Source organism: Vanellus vanellus, assembly GCF_965231255.1.
Source record: "Vanellus vanellus genome assembly, chromosome: 5".
Taxonomy (NCBI): domain Eukaryota; kingdom Metazoa; phylum Chordata; class Aves; order Charadriiformes; family Charadriidae; genus Vanellus; species Vanellus vanellus.
The window spans coordinates 66,259,724-66,275,148 of NC_138910.1; the positions used below are offsets into that span (position 1 = coordinate 66,259,724).

General features: G+C 36.8%; 1 protein-coding gene across 1 annotated transcript in view; it reads left to right on the forward strand.

Annotated features, from left to right (window-relative positions):
* The window catches only part of TTLL7 (tubulin tyrosine ligase like 7), a 73,199-nt gene that overhangs the window by 35,177 nt on the left and 22,597 nt on the right, over positions 1–15,425 (forward strand). The window contains exons 10-14 of the mRNA XM_082484170.1: positions 8,156–8,250; positions 8,892–9,039; positions 9,123–9,196; positions 11,503–11,638; positions 12,455–12,541. Coding sequence (XP_082340296.1) covers positions 8,156–8,250; positions 8,892–9,039; positions 9,123–9,196; positions 11,503–11,638; positions 12,455–12,541 — 540 coding nt within the window. The remainder of the gene's footprint in view (positions 1–8,155; positions 8,251–8,891; positions 9,040–9,122; positions 9,197–11,502; positions 11,639–12,454; positions 12,542–15,425) is intronic.

Consider the following 15,425-nt stretch of genomic DNA (forward strand, 5'->3'; position numbering starts at 1 on the left):
ACTGGTATGTTATCAAGATTACTTTACAACACCGCTGTCTTAGAGATTAGTCAGCAACCGTATTTCTTGTCTGGAAACAAGGAATAGCCACATGAAAAATAAGGGACAGTATTTTCTTTTAAGGGATATTTTAAGGGAAAAGCAACTTTCTTAATGGAGTGGTTTTGCCCAAGACTTCTAAAGATTTCTCACCAATGATCACATTTGACAACACAAGACGCTTTGTTCCATACAGCAAGTATTTAGCCCCTTGCATGAGTAAAATTATATGCCGATACCAAACAGTTGAATATATAAGGTAATGTTATTTGCATTTCTTGTACTACTTAGACTACAGCCATGAAGAAATAAATTTCAAATGTATCTCATTGGCATTTGAATTGTTCCTGTGAGACCGTTTTTCATAAAGCTGCTGCATAAAGTTCTGCATCTCAGTCAGCAACATGGCTTGTGGAAAATGACCGACCTTCAGCAAAATAAAACAGATTCAGTCACACCTTATCTCTCTCAAAGTGTTGAGCATGAGTCAACAATGCATACTTACAGTGATGTTGGCTAACTGGACCTGCAGGTTGATGGCAATGATCTCTTCGGCACCTGTGAGGCCACACCTGGAATATTCTGTCCAGTTTTATCCCCCAGAGTAAGGGAGAGACATTAACAAACCGGGGTGAGTTCAGCAGAAAGGTGCTAAGGTGCTTAGAGGGCTGGAGGAGAAGGAGCTGGGTGTACTGAGTTTGCTTCACCTGGAAAGGGAGGGCTTTGTGGGATCTAACTGCAGAGCTGAAGTGGGCTTTGAGAAAAGTCAGTCAGGCTCTTCTCAGAGATGCACAGTGAAATGGTTGGAAAAATTCAGTAATCATGCACAGGGGCATGATGTGGAAAGGTTGCTTGATTGAAGAAAAAGAGAATAAGAGAAAGAAGAACATAGAAAATCTTTCTGCGTGACCTTTTGGGATTTCTGTTGTTGTTTTGAAATAGGGAAATATGTCCCTTGTTGATGTTCTGATAAATGATGTTGCTCCGACAACTATGTCAAGCAAATGTGCTGCAAATTACTTATGAAGGAGAAAAAGCTTAAGCGTTTTCTTCATACAGAGAACTTAAGGTGAGATTCTCATTGGAAAAGTAACTGAACTGGCATTTGGGCACCCAAATTTGTTATGCCCTTATGGTTTCCACACAGATATAAGCCCGTTTGGGTTTTACTCTGAGGCTGGTCATTGTTACTTTATAATTTAGAACTGTAAAAAAAAAAAATATTCTGCCAGCTGCATGTTGTGTCAGCTTTCCCCAGAGCACATGAATTATTATATATATAATGGTAGACGGAGAACAATTTGAATAATTTTGTCAGGTACAGACAATCCTTTGCAACATTCAGATTGCTCTTAACAGTCACAAAAGAGGATTTAAAGCATTCTGTTTGAAGGAAGTGTTCACCATCTTACATGATCAGGCACAGCCCTTGAACTGCCATTTTGAGAGTATTTATTATATGAATATCTACTGGGGACACCATGATGTTTTCTTTGCTTTCAACAGAACATAAAGTACTCAATTTTTCTGGAACGTTTCAAAATACATAAAAATGTAAAACAAATTTCAGTGTATTTAAAATACATAGAGAACCTGAGAGTTCATGTTGTTTCTTACTGAAGCACAGTCCAGCAATCTCTGTGTCAGGGTGAGCCGCCTGCACTGATACTCTGCACTGATACTCTATTGAAGAGCTCACTTCTCACTTTAGTGTCTCACTTAAGTTATATGAAGTCTAAATAAGAATAATGTGAAAAGTAATATTACAATAGTTACATTATTGTGTAAAGTAGAATTGTTAACATTATGTCCAGAAACGAGTCGTTAATAACTTTAACAAAGGAATTCTGAGCTTTGTAAATATAAATTTCAAGTGTGGGAAATTCCCATTCTTCTACTCCCCAGAGTCTGTAAAAACATAATGAAACCTGAAAAAACATCTGTATAAAAGCATTGGATTTTTGAAATATTCATTGATTTAACTAGCATTTTCTTAAAACCTCTATTGCAGCGTATTGTGAGTTTGAAAAGGAACACTTTCTTTGTAGGTTTGCAACAGAGAACACCTGCTTTACTCATATTCTTCAGTAAAAACTGTATGTGTCTCGCAAAGCACTTCTGTATCAGTCAATGAAGCAGTGTTAACAAAGGAATGGTGCCATAGGCATTAATGATCAGTTAGGTGAGCACAGAGCGCCGTTAACGCTGCCCTCCCATGGTCTTCAGCAAGGTCAGCATTTCAATTATGTGATGAGTGTATCTATACATATGTATAAAAGAAAAGCTGTAAAAGCTCAGTTGTTCCTTGACCCAAGAGTTTAGCAATGTTTAGAACTTTTCCAGTTACCGTTAGGAAGAGCAACTGATGAGACTACTTATCTAGCTCTTTGGTTCAATTCTTTCCTTATTTTTAATTTTATGTATAACAAAGATGACTTTCAGTGATTTTTGTGCCAAGACAGCCTCTCCCTCTGTTGCCTTGGAGAACCATTTTTAGGACTCTTTCTCCTGCTTTCTGCTGGCTTTTTCCTCTCTCTGGTGCTTGTACATGGATTCTCTTTGCTCTCAAACAGTAGCAGTGAATCCACTAATCACACATGGCTTTAACTTGCTGAATATCTGCCTTCAGTAGTAACTCCTACTCTTTCCACGTTTCCAGTGAATAAAGAGTGAAAAATACCGCAGTTTGATTTAACATATAATATGGTGTTACTGTGGGCTGTTGCCCAAAGTGCTGGTCTAGCAACTTGCCTCTATCTGGTGATCATGTCTATTGGATGAGATGTTTCTGGTTGCTATTTGGATGAATGTCTCTTTTACCATTCCAAGCAAATGATAATTTTACAATAAATCAGCCTGCGGAACTTCCTCGAGCAGGAACTTCACAACACTTGTGTGGGGTGGAGAAGAGGGAAGGGACATGAAGGCATGACTAAGAGAGGGGCAGCACCAGCCCTTTCCAACAGTCTGCAGCCGCACCGGACTAGGTTAAATGTGAAACTGCACCTGTATGAGGTGCTTCTGCGGTGCTTAAAGTGATCGATGTACCAGCTGTGAGAGCTCTGCCCTCTGGCCTTTGTTGAAGGCATGCTCCCTGCCCTCTTCCCTGTGATGGCACTGCTGCTTGTAGGATTCCTTCCTGAGATGATGAAGGGCCAATGAAAAATAATTTTTGGTGAGGTTATTCTTCGTGTGGATCATTGGGATCAGCTTCCTCACACTCTGTGAACCCCAGTGGCAAGACAATGAGGTAGGCAGAGTATAACAGCTTGGATTTGTATCAGTTTAAACTGCCATAGAAAAATAGCCTTCTGCTTAAGCTAAGAAAAAGGCGGTTAGCGCTCTCACAATTTGTGAAGTTCAGCAATGAGTGATTAGAATGAACTTCATGATTGTCTCTAATCAAAGATCTGCTCAATGATAGCCACTAACAGCAACCTGTATAATAGGATTTTTATGGCTTATAAATTTCTTTGGCTTTTTGAATTCTATTGTTAGTAATCTCAATCACTTTAATAAAGAATGAGATCCTTTCCAAAACATTAATGGTGTCCTACAGATTGAACAGAGATTAAATCCCTGTTACTGAAAAGATGTAATATTTTATTAAATTGATTTTAGGTTTATAAAGTCATTCACGTAGTCTCTCTTTATATTTGAACGGTCTTTTCAATATCTATGTGTGACAGATAGTGGAAAATTTCTTTTCCTACTCCATACGAATAGGCTGCAGCAGTGGGAGGTGAGAGTATGCTCTTTGACTGTTTGGTAAAGAGGTGAAATACCAGGCTGAAACTTATCCCATGTTTTGGGGAAGAAGAAAACGGTGTATCTTACACATTTACAGAGTTTAATTTTTCTACAATCAGAATCCTTTGCAAATGTAACTGTGGATGGGAGCCTTTGCAGGAGGTACTTCAACGTAGGTTTCTTAATTTAAGCATTACAGAGATGAGGTCCTCTACTGACTAGTATGTAATTATGAAATACACTGAGCTACACAACTACTGTGCTTACAAGCAGTTTGATTAATTGTATGTGCTATATTCAGTGAGACTTTAATTATGAAACCAAAGTTGAGGACTTTAGTTGGAGGAATTAAAAATGTATGTGGACAATTCAGTTCTATAGCTATTGAAAAGTCATAGAAAGTAAAGAAGCTAAAGTATCATCACCAGTAAAGCAGATATTTGGGAGATAAAACTGTGATATTATAAAAAATAATAGATGTGAGAAACATTATGTCCAGGAGTCTATATAGAGGAATACTGTATTTGTTTATTAAGCAGTATTTCATTTCTGTGCATTGTTGTATACAACAGATTAGAAAATTTAAAATTTTGAAAATAGAAATCTAATGCATGACACTGCCCTAACTCCAGAATTAGTGTTATAAAATCAGTCATGAGTAGATTCAACCAGTTAGCTGCTAGTTTAAGGGTAGGGCTGATCATGGAAGGTATTCAGCTAGATCAAGCATGTAGTTATTTTATTGCTTTGAGTGAGGTCCCAGGTAGTCTATAATATGAAGATGCTGTTAAAGAAAAAGGCATTAGTTACCTCTGAGAACAACTGAGTGGAGCCTTGAAAAAGTATCATGTGGTGAGGTTGTAAAATGTTGTGGTAGCCAGTTTAGTTAGTTGTGCTCTTTGCAGGGAGTATATTATCTGTATGCTCTGGAGATTATGTTATTTGCTGCATGGCTTTTTTCTGGCATTGAAGAGGCTTTTTCTGCTCTAAAAATGTTATTTGTGTATTAAGCCCTTTGTTTTGTCACTTAATTATAATTTCTTGCAAATTTACCTCAAGAGGATGGGTGGGTTTGCACATCAGAGACTTATGCAGTGGGTTCAGGCTATGAAGTCTTCGGTAGCAATGCTGGATGAAGATATTCCCCATTTTTATATCTCTCATAACTTTATCTACGCTCAATGATAAGTTAACTTTTGAGCTGACATTTAATGTCAGCTATCAAGACTGCCTCTTGAAGTTTCTGTTGTGAGAACGGAGATGCATGAAACAGATGAAGAGCGTTAAGAGAAAAGTTCGTTAGTGAAGCATCCTTGCACATCGTCATACTGAACCAAGAGGCAGTTCAAGTATACACATAGTATGGAATAGCTAATGAACTTTAAATTTACACCTGCTTTCTATGTATTAACTTTCTGATGTATCTGGTTGCTCAGATTTTATTTGTACTGGACCTGCATCTACTGCTACCTGAAACATATTGCACCAAGCCAAGTTTACAGTAGCTATCCAGAACTGGATCACTGTTTTTGCTGCCCCTCTGGTTACTCTTCAGGACTGAGGCCACAGTAGGACTGAGTTCTCAAACATTAGTCATGAGTGGTATGTCAAAAAAATTGAGGATGCAGGTGATACAGCAGTGCTCCAGTTTTAACTATGAGTGCCGTAGCTTTTCAGCCTCTTAAATGACTGCAGTAAAGTGAACAAGAAGCCTTAGTGTGGAGTGATTGTGTAATGTCTCATCATAGCGTTTTGCTTCATAAAAGCATTTCAAATGCCTTCTTACATCTTTCCTAACCCCACTTTAATTTTCTGCTTAATAAATACAGTCAGTATGGTTTTGTTTGTTCAGAAGTGCCAGATGTAGCTTTTTGGCAAAATTCACCCTGTAGGAGAGAACCTGTTATTTAAATTATTTTACACTTTTCATAATGTTAATTCTCACTGGTGCTCATATAATTAACACGTATTTATAAGATTTTTATTAATGCAGAATTTAGGCCCAATATTATACTTCAGATTGTTGTAAATCTAGGAAGTACCTAACCCAAATATAAATACAACAGTGTGCACTTTTGTATGCTCTCCAGTTGGATGCTTCGATGCTGTGTAAGTGTGTGTCTGTGCATCTCTAGGAATTCAGTATTGGGCCAACATAGCATTTTACATGTTCCAAATAAGTCCTTGTATTTAACTGAAGTCTCACTGGATTTAAGGATTTGTTGTACATAAACAATTAGAAATTAATTTGTTGGAAGTTTTAATAAATGTATTTCTGTCCATTCACCTGTTTTTAATGCAAGCAAAAACATTATTTCAAAGTAGAATATTGTTAGTTTCTAGATGTTGTTATGGAGTAAAAAAATTCAATACATGGTACAGAATATAATTTTGTTCAATACTTAACATTTCTCCCAAATAAGGAGTTGGGGCTTGATTTTATGCCTCTGTTTTCAGTCGAGTGAGCTTTTTGTGTACTTAAGTATTTGCTTGACTGAAGCATAATGCTCCATATTGGATCTTCATGGATATGTTTTTACACGTACATAAATCCTTCCTGGATTAGGCAATATGATATCTTAAAATCAGAATATTTGCAATTTATTTCAGTTATCAGCTGTATTTAATAAATGCAGCTTTAGTTAAAGTGTTTTGTTTAAACTTTGTATTGAAAATGAGATGCAATGTGTCTGCGGTCTCGTCAACTGCCAGTATTTAATAAAATGTTGGAGAACTGGGTTTTAAACCTTGTGTTTGTTTCTCTGAATGTTTACATGTTTGCTTAGCTGCAAGTGGAATGTTCACCTTTTTTTTAAAAAAAAAGAATGTCAATAAATGTTTGTACTATCACAATGCATACAAAAATTTAGCCTTTGTGATGAACAGGTCAGTCTAAGGAGGCTGGTCAATGAAATATTTGGAGGAAAGTCTTCCAAAAAAGAATATTCATACACTTTTTCACTATTTCTGATGAATTTTCATTGTTTTTCTTTCAACATCAGATCTTATAACTCACTTCCCCAGCCTGTCTGCAAAACCAGCAAACAAGCTGATTCTCAAAGCCAAAAGGTACCCTTTGGCTATAAGCATAAGTGATGGGGCAGCTGGGACTGTGCGACGGGACAGTTGGTGGCTCACGAGCCAGAATAGTTCTGTCCTATAATTGTAGAGGCTCTAAGATGCTCGAATCTACAGTGTTATAACACAATCTTAATGAACCAGTTTTGCGCTCTGCTTTGAACATACTAACTGTATCCCACTTCTTATTTGCATGGGGCACAAGGTATTAGTTATCACTTCTGCAGCTCTTTAGTATCTGTCCCTTCTGTAACCAGCACTGCTCATTCACTATCAAGGTGAGGTTCCAGCCTCTCATTAGAACACATTGCTCACACGTAAGTTTTTATGCCAGCCTGGAAGGTGGTCCAAGAAATGTTGACGCAGCCGCTTCATGATCCCTCCTCAAAGCTTTCCAAAAGCTGAAGTTCTTCTGCAGGGGCTCCCAAGCTTGGCAGTGGTTGTATGGTGGTTGCTTGAGACTGCTGGCTGTTAAGCATGTGATTTAGTTTCAGTGATTCCCAGTTGGATTTCACTTGTTCCTCTATATTTATGGTAACATTTTTAATCTCTTATCTTGTGCTTAGCTTATAAATTACCAAAACCGTTGATTATTTTTTGTTTTCAAACTATGTACTGATTTAACAACTTAGATCTCCAGGTATTGCTGTAAAGTGTATCTGAATACTTATTTAAATATACTTGAGAAGACCTTGAATTAGACCGTCTTTCTGTCCTTGTAGAATTGTTACTTTTTAGAGGAGTATTCAAAGTTGCTTTCAGACTAGGAACTAGAAAAATGCTTAACTTTTCCTGTGCTGGACTACTGTAGCATGGCACATAGTCTGTTATAAGGTGTGTAACAGCACTCTGCATAGTAAATTTTCTGGTTGCAGCAACCAAGAATAGATTAGACTGGATTCACAGTGCCAGTCCTTGAATGGTGTTCATTGTAAGTGTCTGGATAACTTGGTGGCTGAAAGGTACATCTGGCTCCCAGTGTCTGTGACACTCAGTGCTCTATTTTTAAAAAATACAAATTGAAATGAGCTTCTGAACATCCCTGGAAGTGTTCAAGGCCAGGTTGGACGGGGCTTTGAGCAACCTGGTCTAGTGGAAGGTGTCCCTGCCCATGGCAGAGGGGCTGGAACTAGATGATCTTTGATGGTCCCTTCCAACCTAAACCATTCTGTGATTCTCTTAATCTCTGCCGTATTTGAAAAAATGTTTTCTCCAAAGCCTGTAACAATAGATGTGTTCCCAGTGAAGCTGAACATTCCTGAGTATTCTGTGTCTCGGTTTTTTTCAGATTAATCGTGCCCCAAGCTTTGGAACTGATCAAAAAATAGACTATGATGTAAAAAAAGGCGTTCTGCTAAATGCATTAAAGCTTCTAAACATACGGTAAACTTGTCCTCTTTTCTTCAGTCTGGATATCTTTCTGTTGCTTTGGTTATTTTTTTTTTTTAATTTGAACTGGACTAGGAGAAAATTAAGACCTTTTTTCCACCTTCATGTTTTCAAAATGTAAATGTTTCCCTTGTTGTCAGTTTTGCTACTAAAATTAACCCAAAGTTAATTTTTCTTCTTGCTCATGTGCTTGGAAAAAAGGGGGGTAATAGTAGTTTTCATACTTTTTTTTTTTTTAAATGATTTTCCAAATTGGTCTCAAAGTGGGGATATGAGTGCAGTCACGGGCATGTGCCACACAGGAAATTTGCTTTGCTGAAAATTTCACATGTAGTCGAAAGCCATACTCCTCTACAGGAAGTAGTAGTTGGGATAGGTTGGAAAAAATCTACACTTCAGGAAAATAGATACAACCATGTTTGTACATTAAATTATAGTACAAAGTCATTACAATACACTTTAAAGTGTGAAAATATTGTAGCCATAGAAGTTCATATTTTTAAAAAATTCTTAATGAATGTTTCGATTCTAATTTTATATCATAAACCGCACATGACTGACAGGAAAATACAGATGATATACTTGCACTGTCAGCTGCATTGGATTGACATATGTTAATATCATCTGTGTTTCAGGACAAGTGATAAAAGGAGGAATTTAGCTCAGCAGAAGGCTGAGGCTCAAAAAAGACTATATGGTCAAGGTTCAATGAAAAAACTGTTGCCAGGTTCCTCAGACTGGGAGAAGAAGCGCCACACACTGGAAAGGAGAAAAGAAGAACTGGTAGGAAGGAAAAAATGTGCTATTTCTTGCCTATGGTTTATGCTCTGTCTTTGTTTTAATTCTCTTATTTTCTTCATTTGTAGAAGGAAAGACTTGCACAAGTACGTAAACAGATTTCCAAAGAGGAGCATGAAAATAGACACATGGGGAACTACAGGTAACTATTTTTGACTGTATTAGTAGGAAGTATTCAATGAATTCTTTAGGAATAATGGAAACAAGTATTTGAGGTAGATGATAATTTTCAGCCAAAAATGTGTAGGCATTTATCAAAAATATATACATGTACACCAAGTAATAATTTTTTTTTAGATAGTTCTTTTTTTGATTCCCAGTTTTTGCGTGCTCTTGGGAATTTATATGACATCAGTCTCTCCTAGTGTTTGTGTAAGACATTGGCTTGAAAGACATGATTGTTCCCATTCCATGTACCAAGAACCATGACTGTCATTAAGGACCTGTTCTATAATCACATTTAATGATTCTTATCTCGAGGTAGAGGGGGACAATATAGGGATGTGAGCATTCCCCTATAAAAAATAAAATCTGAATGTTATCTATAAAGTTTGCCAAAATCATAATTCTTTAATACATTTTGCTTTTTTGATAACTGTAGAGTCTAACGTTTTAACTGATCACATTTCAGGTTGCTTATTTGGTTTTTGACTGAAAATAAGCCAATTGTTCTCTTTATTTGGCTTTTTGGTTAATGTAAATCAGTAAAAATACAAAAATATTTTTTTTTTCCTCGGGAAAAAGTGAAGTGTAATTTCATGAGGAATGTGCACATGTAAAAGGGCAGAACAGCTTCGTGTCTTATTACCATGCGCTTGCAAAAAGGTTGAACAATCAGCAGGGCCTAAGAAGTAAAGGAATGTTGGCTAGAGATGCAGAGAAATTTTATCTGAGCATTATGCAGTATTTTCTCCTTGTGATGTTCTCCTGCAGAATAGGACTAACTTCTGTCAGGCATTGCCATAGAATAATGGAAATTCTGGGTGCTAGTATTGCTGCATGGATAAATATTGCTTTCTGATTAAAAATCTGGAGAAACCTCAGTCAACCTCAGCAGGCTTTGATTTAATCTATGGATGTCAGTTCAGCAGTTGGCTTAGTCAAGAGTCTGTCTGCAAGCACAAGTAGCCCACTGATTCCAGTAGGAGTCCTGGGGCGGTCAAAGTGGGAGCCATGCTTTCAAGCATTTGTGAATTCATGGGGAACTGAAAAGATTATATACGACTTTGAAATGGTCTTTAGCTGCAGTGTATTTCTACGTATATTAAAATGAATATCCTTTCTTTAAAATATTGTTCTATGGCACTTTTTCAGCAGTAGAATCAATACCATTAAAAAGTGTTGACTGCACCTAGATTAGAGCTCCTACAGGTATTTTATACAAACAACTTCTTCTTTATACAAACTTCTTGTATTTTCTACAAACATCTTCAGTTTGCTGGAGCACTGCTCTGAGTCTAATGGGATCATAACCATCTTTTTTTTTTGTTGCAACAAAATCATCATGAAACATAGCTTTTCAAGGAGGGAAAGACTGAAAAGGAAGGAGAAAGGACCTTGTAATAAAGTTCACAAAAGATCCATAAAAACATTAAAGTCACATAATGCTAGTCAATATACAAATGGTACTCGTGCTTTGCACAGTCCAGGCAGAATTAACCTATGGATTACCTCTTACAATACATTAGAAATTAGTCTTCCACCTTCATAATTTCCGGCTGTGTTTCAGGCATTCATGACAAATGGATCGGAGTGGTTTTCTTCAAAGCCCATTATTGCCTGATGAGCATGAATAAATCACCAAGTCCTGCTTCTCATATTGTCATAATCTCCTTACCTGTGGTTTTAGACAATAACGGCATAGCTGGTCTAATGCAAAATCAGATTCACCCTGTACATCCATGTAACAGATTTTTTTTTTTTTTTTTCTTAGAGTAACTATTTCTTCCTGTTCATTATTTTGGAGGATTTAGCATTCAACTGCAGAACATATTCAATCTTTAATTTACATCATGCCTATTAACTATAAGCAATTGTTCAGATTTTTCACTGGTTTGTGTCCTTTTATTGCTAATACAAATTATTTTGTGGCTCTGAATTTTACATGCAGTATTTTGTTAATATTTCATGAATCATTCACACCTGCATGTATCATTCACACCCACGGAAATTTCAGAGTACTGCAAAACGGAGTTTTGGTATATCTCTGGAATGACCTGCATGGTATTTCTTTTGACTGGCTAATTGCTGGTTTAAACATGAATGTGTTCACTGATTAAAATTAGATTTAGAGAGCAATGTTCAGAGTATATGCTTTATGATATGATATATAATTATTATAGATGGGATGCATTATAGAAGATACTGTGAATTAGCTGCATTACTTTTGTTCCTAGAGTGTAAGTAGCTCAGCTTCTATCTTAAACTCATTTCCCCCCCCTATTTTAGGCGAATTTACCCTCCTGATGATAAGACATTACTTGAAAAGTATGAGAGTTTGTTATCCACTGCTTTTCAGACGTTTCTTGCTGGGAGAGCAGCTTCACTTCAGCGGGAAATGAATAACCCTTTAAAAAGAATGAAGGTACTAAAGCACAAGAATTATTTGCTTTAGGAGTTATGCATCTTGGAATTCATGACCTTGTGGAGTAGTTTCATGATAATCATGTGTGATGGCTAATAAATAGCATTTGATAATGTTTCCATCATTTTATTATTATTCTTTGTGCAGCTTGTGGGCCAGATCCTTGAATCTGGATGAACTGCAGTGGACCCAGGGTGGAGACAGGCTAGATGGCTTTAAGCTACTTTACCATTTCCCTGATCCTCAGCCTTACCCCTGGCCAAACTAGAGGTTGGCAGAAACTGCTTTTGAGCTGGTAATTGCCTCCTTCTTCCTCCAGTAATGTCCCCAGCCTATTCATCCATTTGTATGGACTGGAATGAGAGATACCATAAAACCAGCTCCACTAATTTAAGGCATCCAAAAACTCTGCCTGATTGCCTACTTATGTAGTCGGAGACAGCAGGAAAATGTCTATATTTAAAATAACGAACTAATGTGATTTAATTTGAAACCTGAGAAATAATGTCCCATCTTTGTAGTCGGCATCATCCAGCAGTTTTACAGAAGTCTTTGTTCAACCCTTTCTTCAGACATTTGTCTTACATAAATGTTAAGACTTGATTTTAACTTTCAATTTCACGTTGATTGCAAGCAGAGATGCATGCATCAGAAGAAATACTTCTATATCCTCCTCCCTCCTGTGGAGGGATTCATAGTCTTATTTCAGGAATTAGCAATCAAAGTAATTTCAAATTCCTACCACTTGGTGCTTGAATTTTGAAGGATAGGATATGTCCTGCTTTGAATTAATTGTAGTGAAATTCCCATTTCTAGGAGGAGGACATTTTGGATCTTTTGGAGCAGTGTGAAATAGATGATGAAAAACTAATGGGAAAATGCACCAGGCAGCGAGGACCTAAGGTATTTGACTTTTAGATACCAATTTGTTATTTCACTCTGTAAAGAGGTAGTCTGAGAATTTTGAGTGGGAAATTTAGTTAGCTGATCCTAGCGGAAGTTTTCTTCCTCAGACTGCCACTAGGCTTTTTTTTTTTTTTTTTAAGTACGAAGAGAAGTGTAACTACCATTTGTCTGACTAAATCCCATTAAAATTGTAACTGGATATGAGATCCTTCTTTTCCTCTCTAAGCTATTTTGAGGAAATGTCGTGCGTGGCGACAACTGTTGCACAAGAGATTGCTTGATTTTAGTGTGTGAAATGATTTTTATGTCCTTAGCTTATCTCAAAAGAATGCTTTCATCTTTAATTGATTAGTGCCACTAAGGAATTTTGAGATCATGGGATAAAAGGCACTCTGGAAACTCAAAGGTTTAATTATGATTATGATGTATCTGTAGTTTGCTTGCTTGCTAAAATGGTTGTACAGTGTATCTTGGAGCCTGTTTCATATCCAAAATCTGCTTTTAAAGTGAATGTATATTATTTTTAACTTAACGCTTTCTGGTTGTGTGCATAGTTCATGCAAGTCTTTGTCTTAAATACAGTGTATATCTCTGTAAGCCAGTAAAGATAAATAGTTTGGGCTTGGCTAAAATAGGTATGTTTATTATATCCTGCAAACATTTTAGGTCAAGTCTGCTTAGAAGAGCCTACGTTTATGTTCCTGAGCTCTGACGGATTTCTTTATGGATGCATGTAAATTTTTTTACAGCATTTTATGTTTCTGATGACATGGTGTACAAATACAGGAATTTCTGCACAAAATGAATGCTGACAATGTTGCTGAGCTTGCAGGGGTACTTTATGTATGTGCAAGAATCAAAAGAACTACATCTTATTACAGGCGTGCGTACTGGAAAGAGGATCTGCATATCCAATCTGGTATTAAGACAGATTTGCAGGAACCTCATTACAAATATGGGGATTTTGTGAGCTAGTGCTTTAACAGTGGTGGATTCATTTAAAGAGGAAAAAAAAATGCAGTCCACCCTGGCAACACACTCAACTCATCCTTCAGGGATTCTTTTCCTTAAGGTTTTGTTTTCAGTTCTTTAACATAAGGTCACTTAATTCAAGTTCAACATCTTGCTCACATTTTTCCTTTTTCCAGAAGCCTGTCTTTTCCCAGCAGCCGTCAAAGAGCATCTATCTGTTGACTGTATGCACACAAACTTGATCTATACTGTTTCTACATTGGTTGCACATAAGCTGGAGGGCATAAGTATTTAATAGGGTACTGAGCCCAAATTGAGAAACTTCTCTTAATTAGTTTCAAGATGAAGTTTGGTCAGTTTGTGAGTGAGACTATATGATGTGGTCTTCTTTTATAGCAGGCATATGGATTCCGTAGCTTACAAGCTGCTCTACCAGTACAATATTTTTTGTACTTACAGGATAAAGAAAAAATTGCGTATCACCAAAATTCCGACTTTTTTTTTTTCCCATAAAATTGATGAAATCAAAAGGGAAGACAATGAAACTAGCTTATCCAAGGAGACTGTTTCTTTTCCTTGCAGTGTGCACACTTCATGCTGTACAGGATCTCTATTCCTGCATCTTTTTTAGGGTCCTGATATACTTCTCAATCATTTAAACCCTGCCTACAGTGAAGCCATGTGACTGGAGACTTCCCTGGTTGCATAATATCCTATGCACTCCCTTTGAAATACAGATGCCCATTGTGGATGGTCCTTGTATCTTGTACCGAAAGAGCATCACCTCTTTCCTGTAAGGGGTAAGGTGCACATGGCTAATAATATGCATTTGATTGGCCACCTCTTTGTAAAGGGTCTGCTATGAGATATGTAGTATCTAAATATATATCTGTATTGAAATCTGGTGAGTGAGGTACGCAGTAGAACTTACTATTGCCTGCCAATCTATCAGGTAAGAGAATAATCCAGCTGTAAAACTCATCTTCTTGTAATCATAAAATTCTCCAAATAAAGATCCATTAGCGTATCAAAAAAATAACATATACTTGCACAGATCTGATAGACAATACAAACCTGAAGGAGCAGTACTTTTCATGTGTTACTCAACATAAAATGTTCTTTCAGGAGGTCATAAAGTCCTGTCCTCCCTTAAAAGTTAGTGGCTGCCTGCTGACAAAAGCTACTGTTGGAAGTCAGATGCTCTGCCTTGAGCGCCCTCTCTTCCTTGGAAAAAGGAACAGTCAGGACTCAGAAAACTCAATACAGAACAGCTGGAATAGTAAGGAGAGAAAGGTGTTTTCCTCCTCTGTACACAGAAACATATATATATATACACATATATACATGTATCTGAGGGGTGGAGGGGTATGTGTGTATAAATAAGCTTTGCATTGTAACAGCTGTTCCACATTTGCTAGGAATTTCAGTCTCATTTTTATTTGAAGGTGATTAGGAACTCAGACTAGAAAACAAGTCAAGAATTTCCCAGAATGAATACATTTTTGCCTGCAATTAAAATATTACTGAATTCTACTTAGACTGAGAAATACATTCTGGAAATGTCTGGTTTATTTGTAGCCTCTAGAGGGCACCTTATCCTTACACATTGTAAGGTTTACTCATGATTATTACATTGCACCTGTTCGTGCAGGAAAAAGAACTAAGGAAATAAAATAACAGATATTTTAGAGGAAATGAGCAATTACTTTTATTTTTATTCTTCTGATATAAAATCAGATGAGTTTAATCAAAGAAAAATCAGGTTAGCATAAGGGGAAAATCAAGGTGATTAGAACTGCTAAGCAACCTCTTATTTGATGGTAGATGGAAGAAGAAAAATTTTCATTTGTAGTTTCTGTTCTTGCGTCAGTTTCTTTATCTCCTACATTTTGCTTTTTGTTTTGCAGTA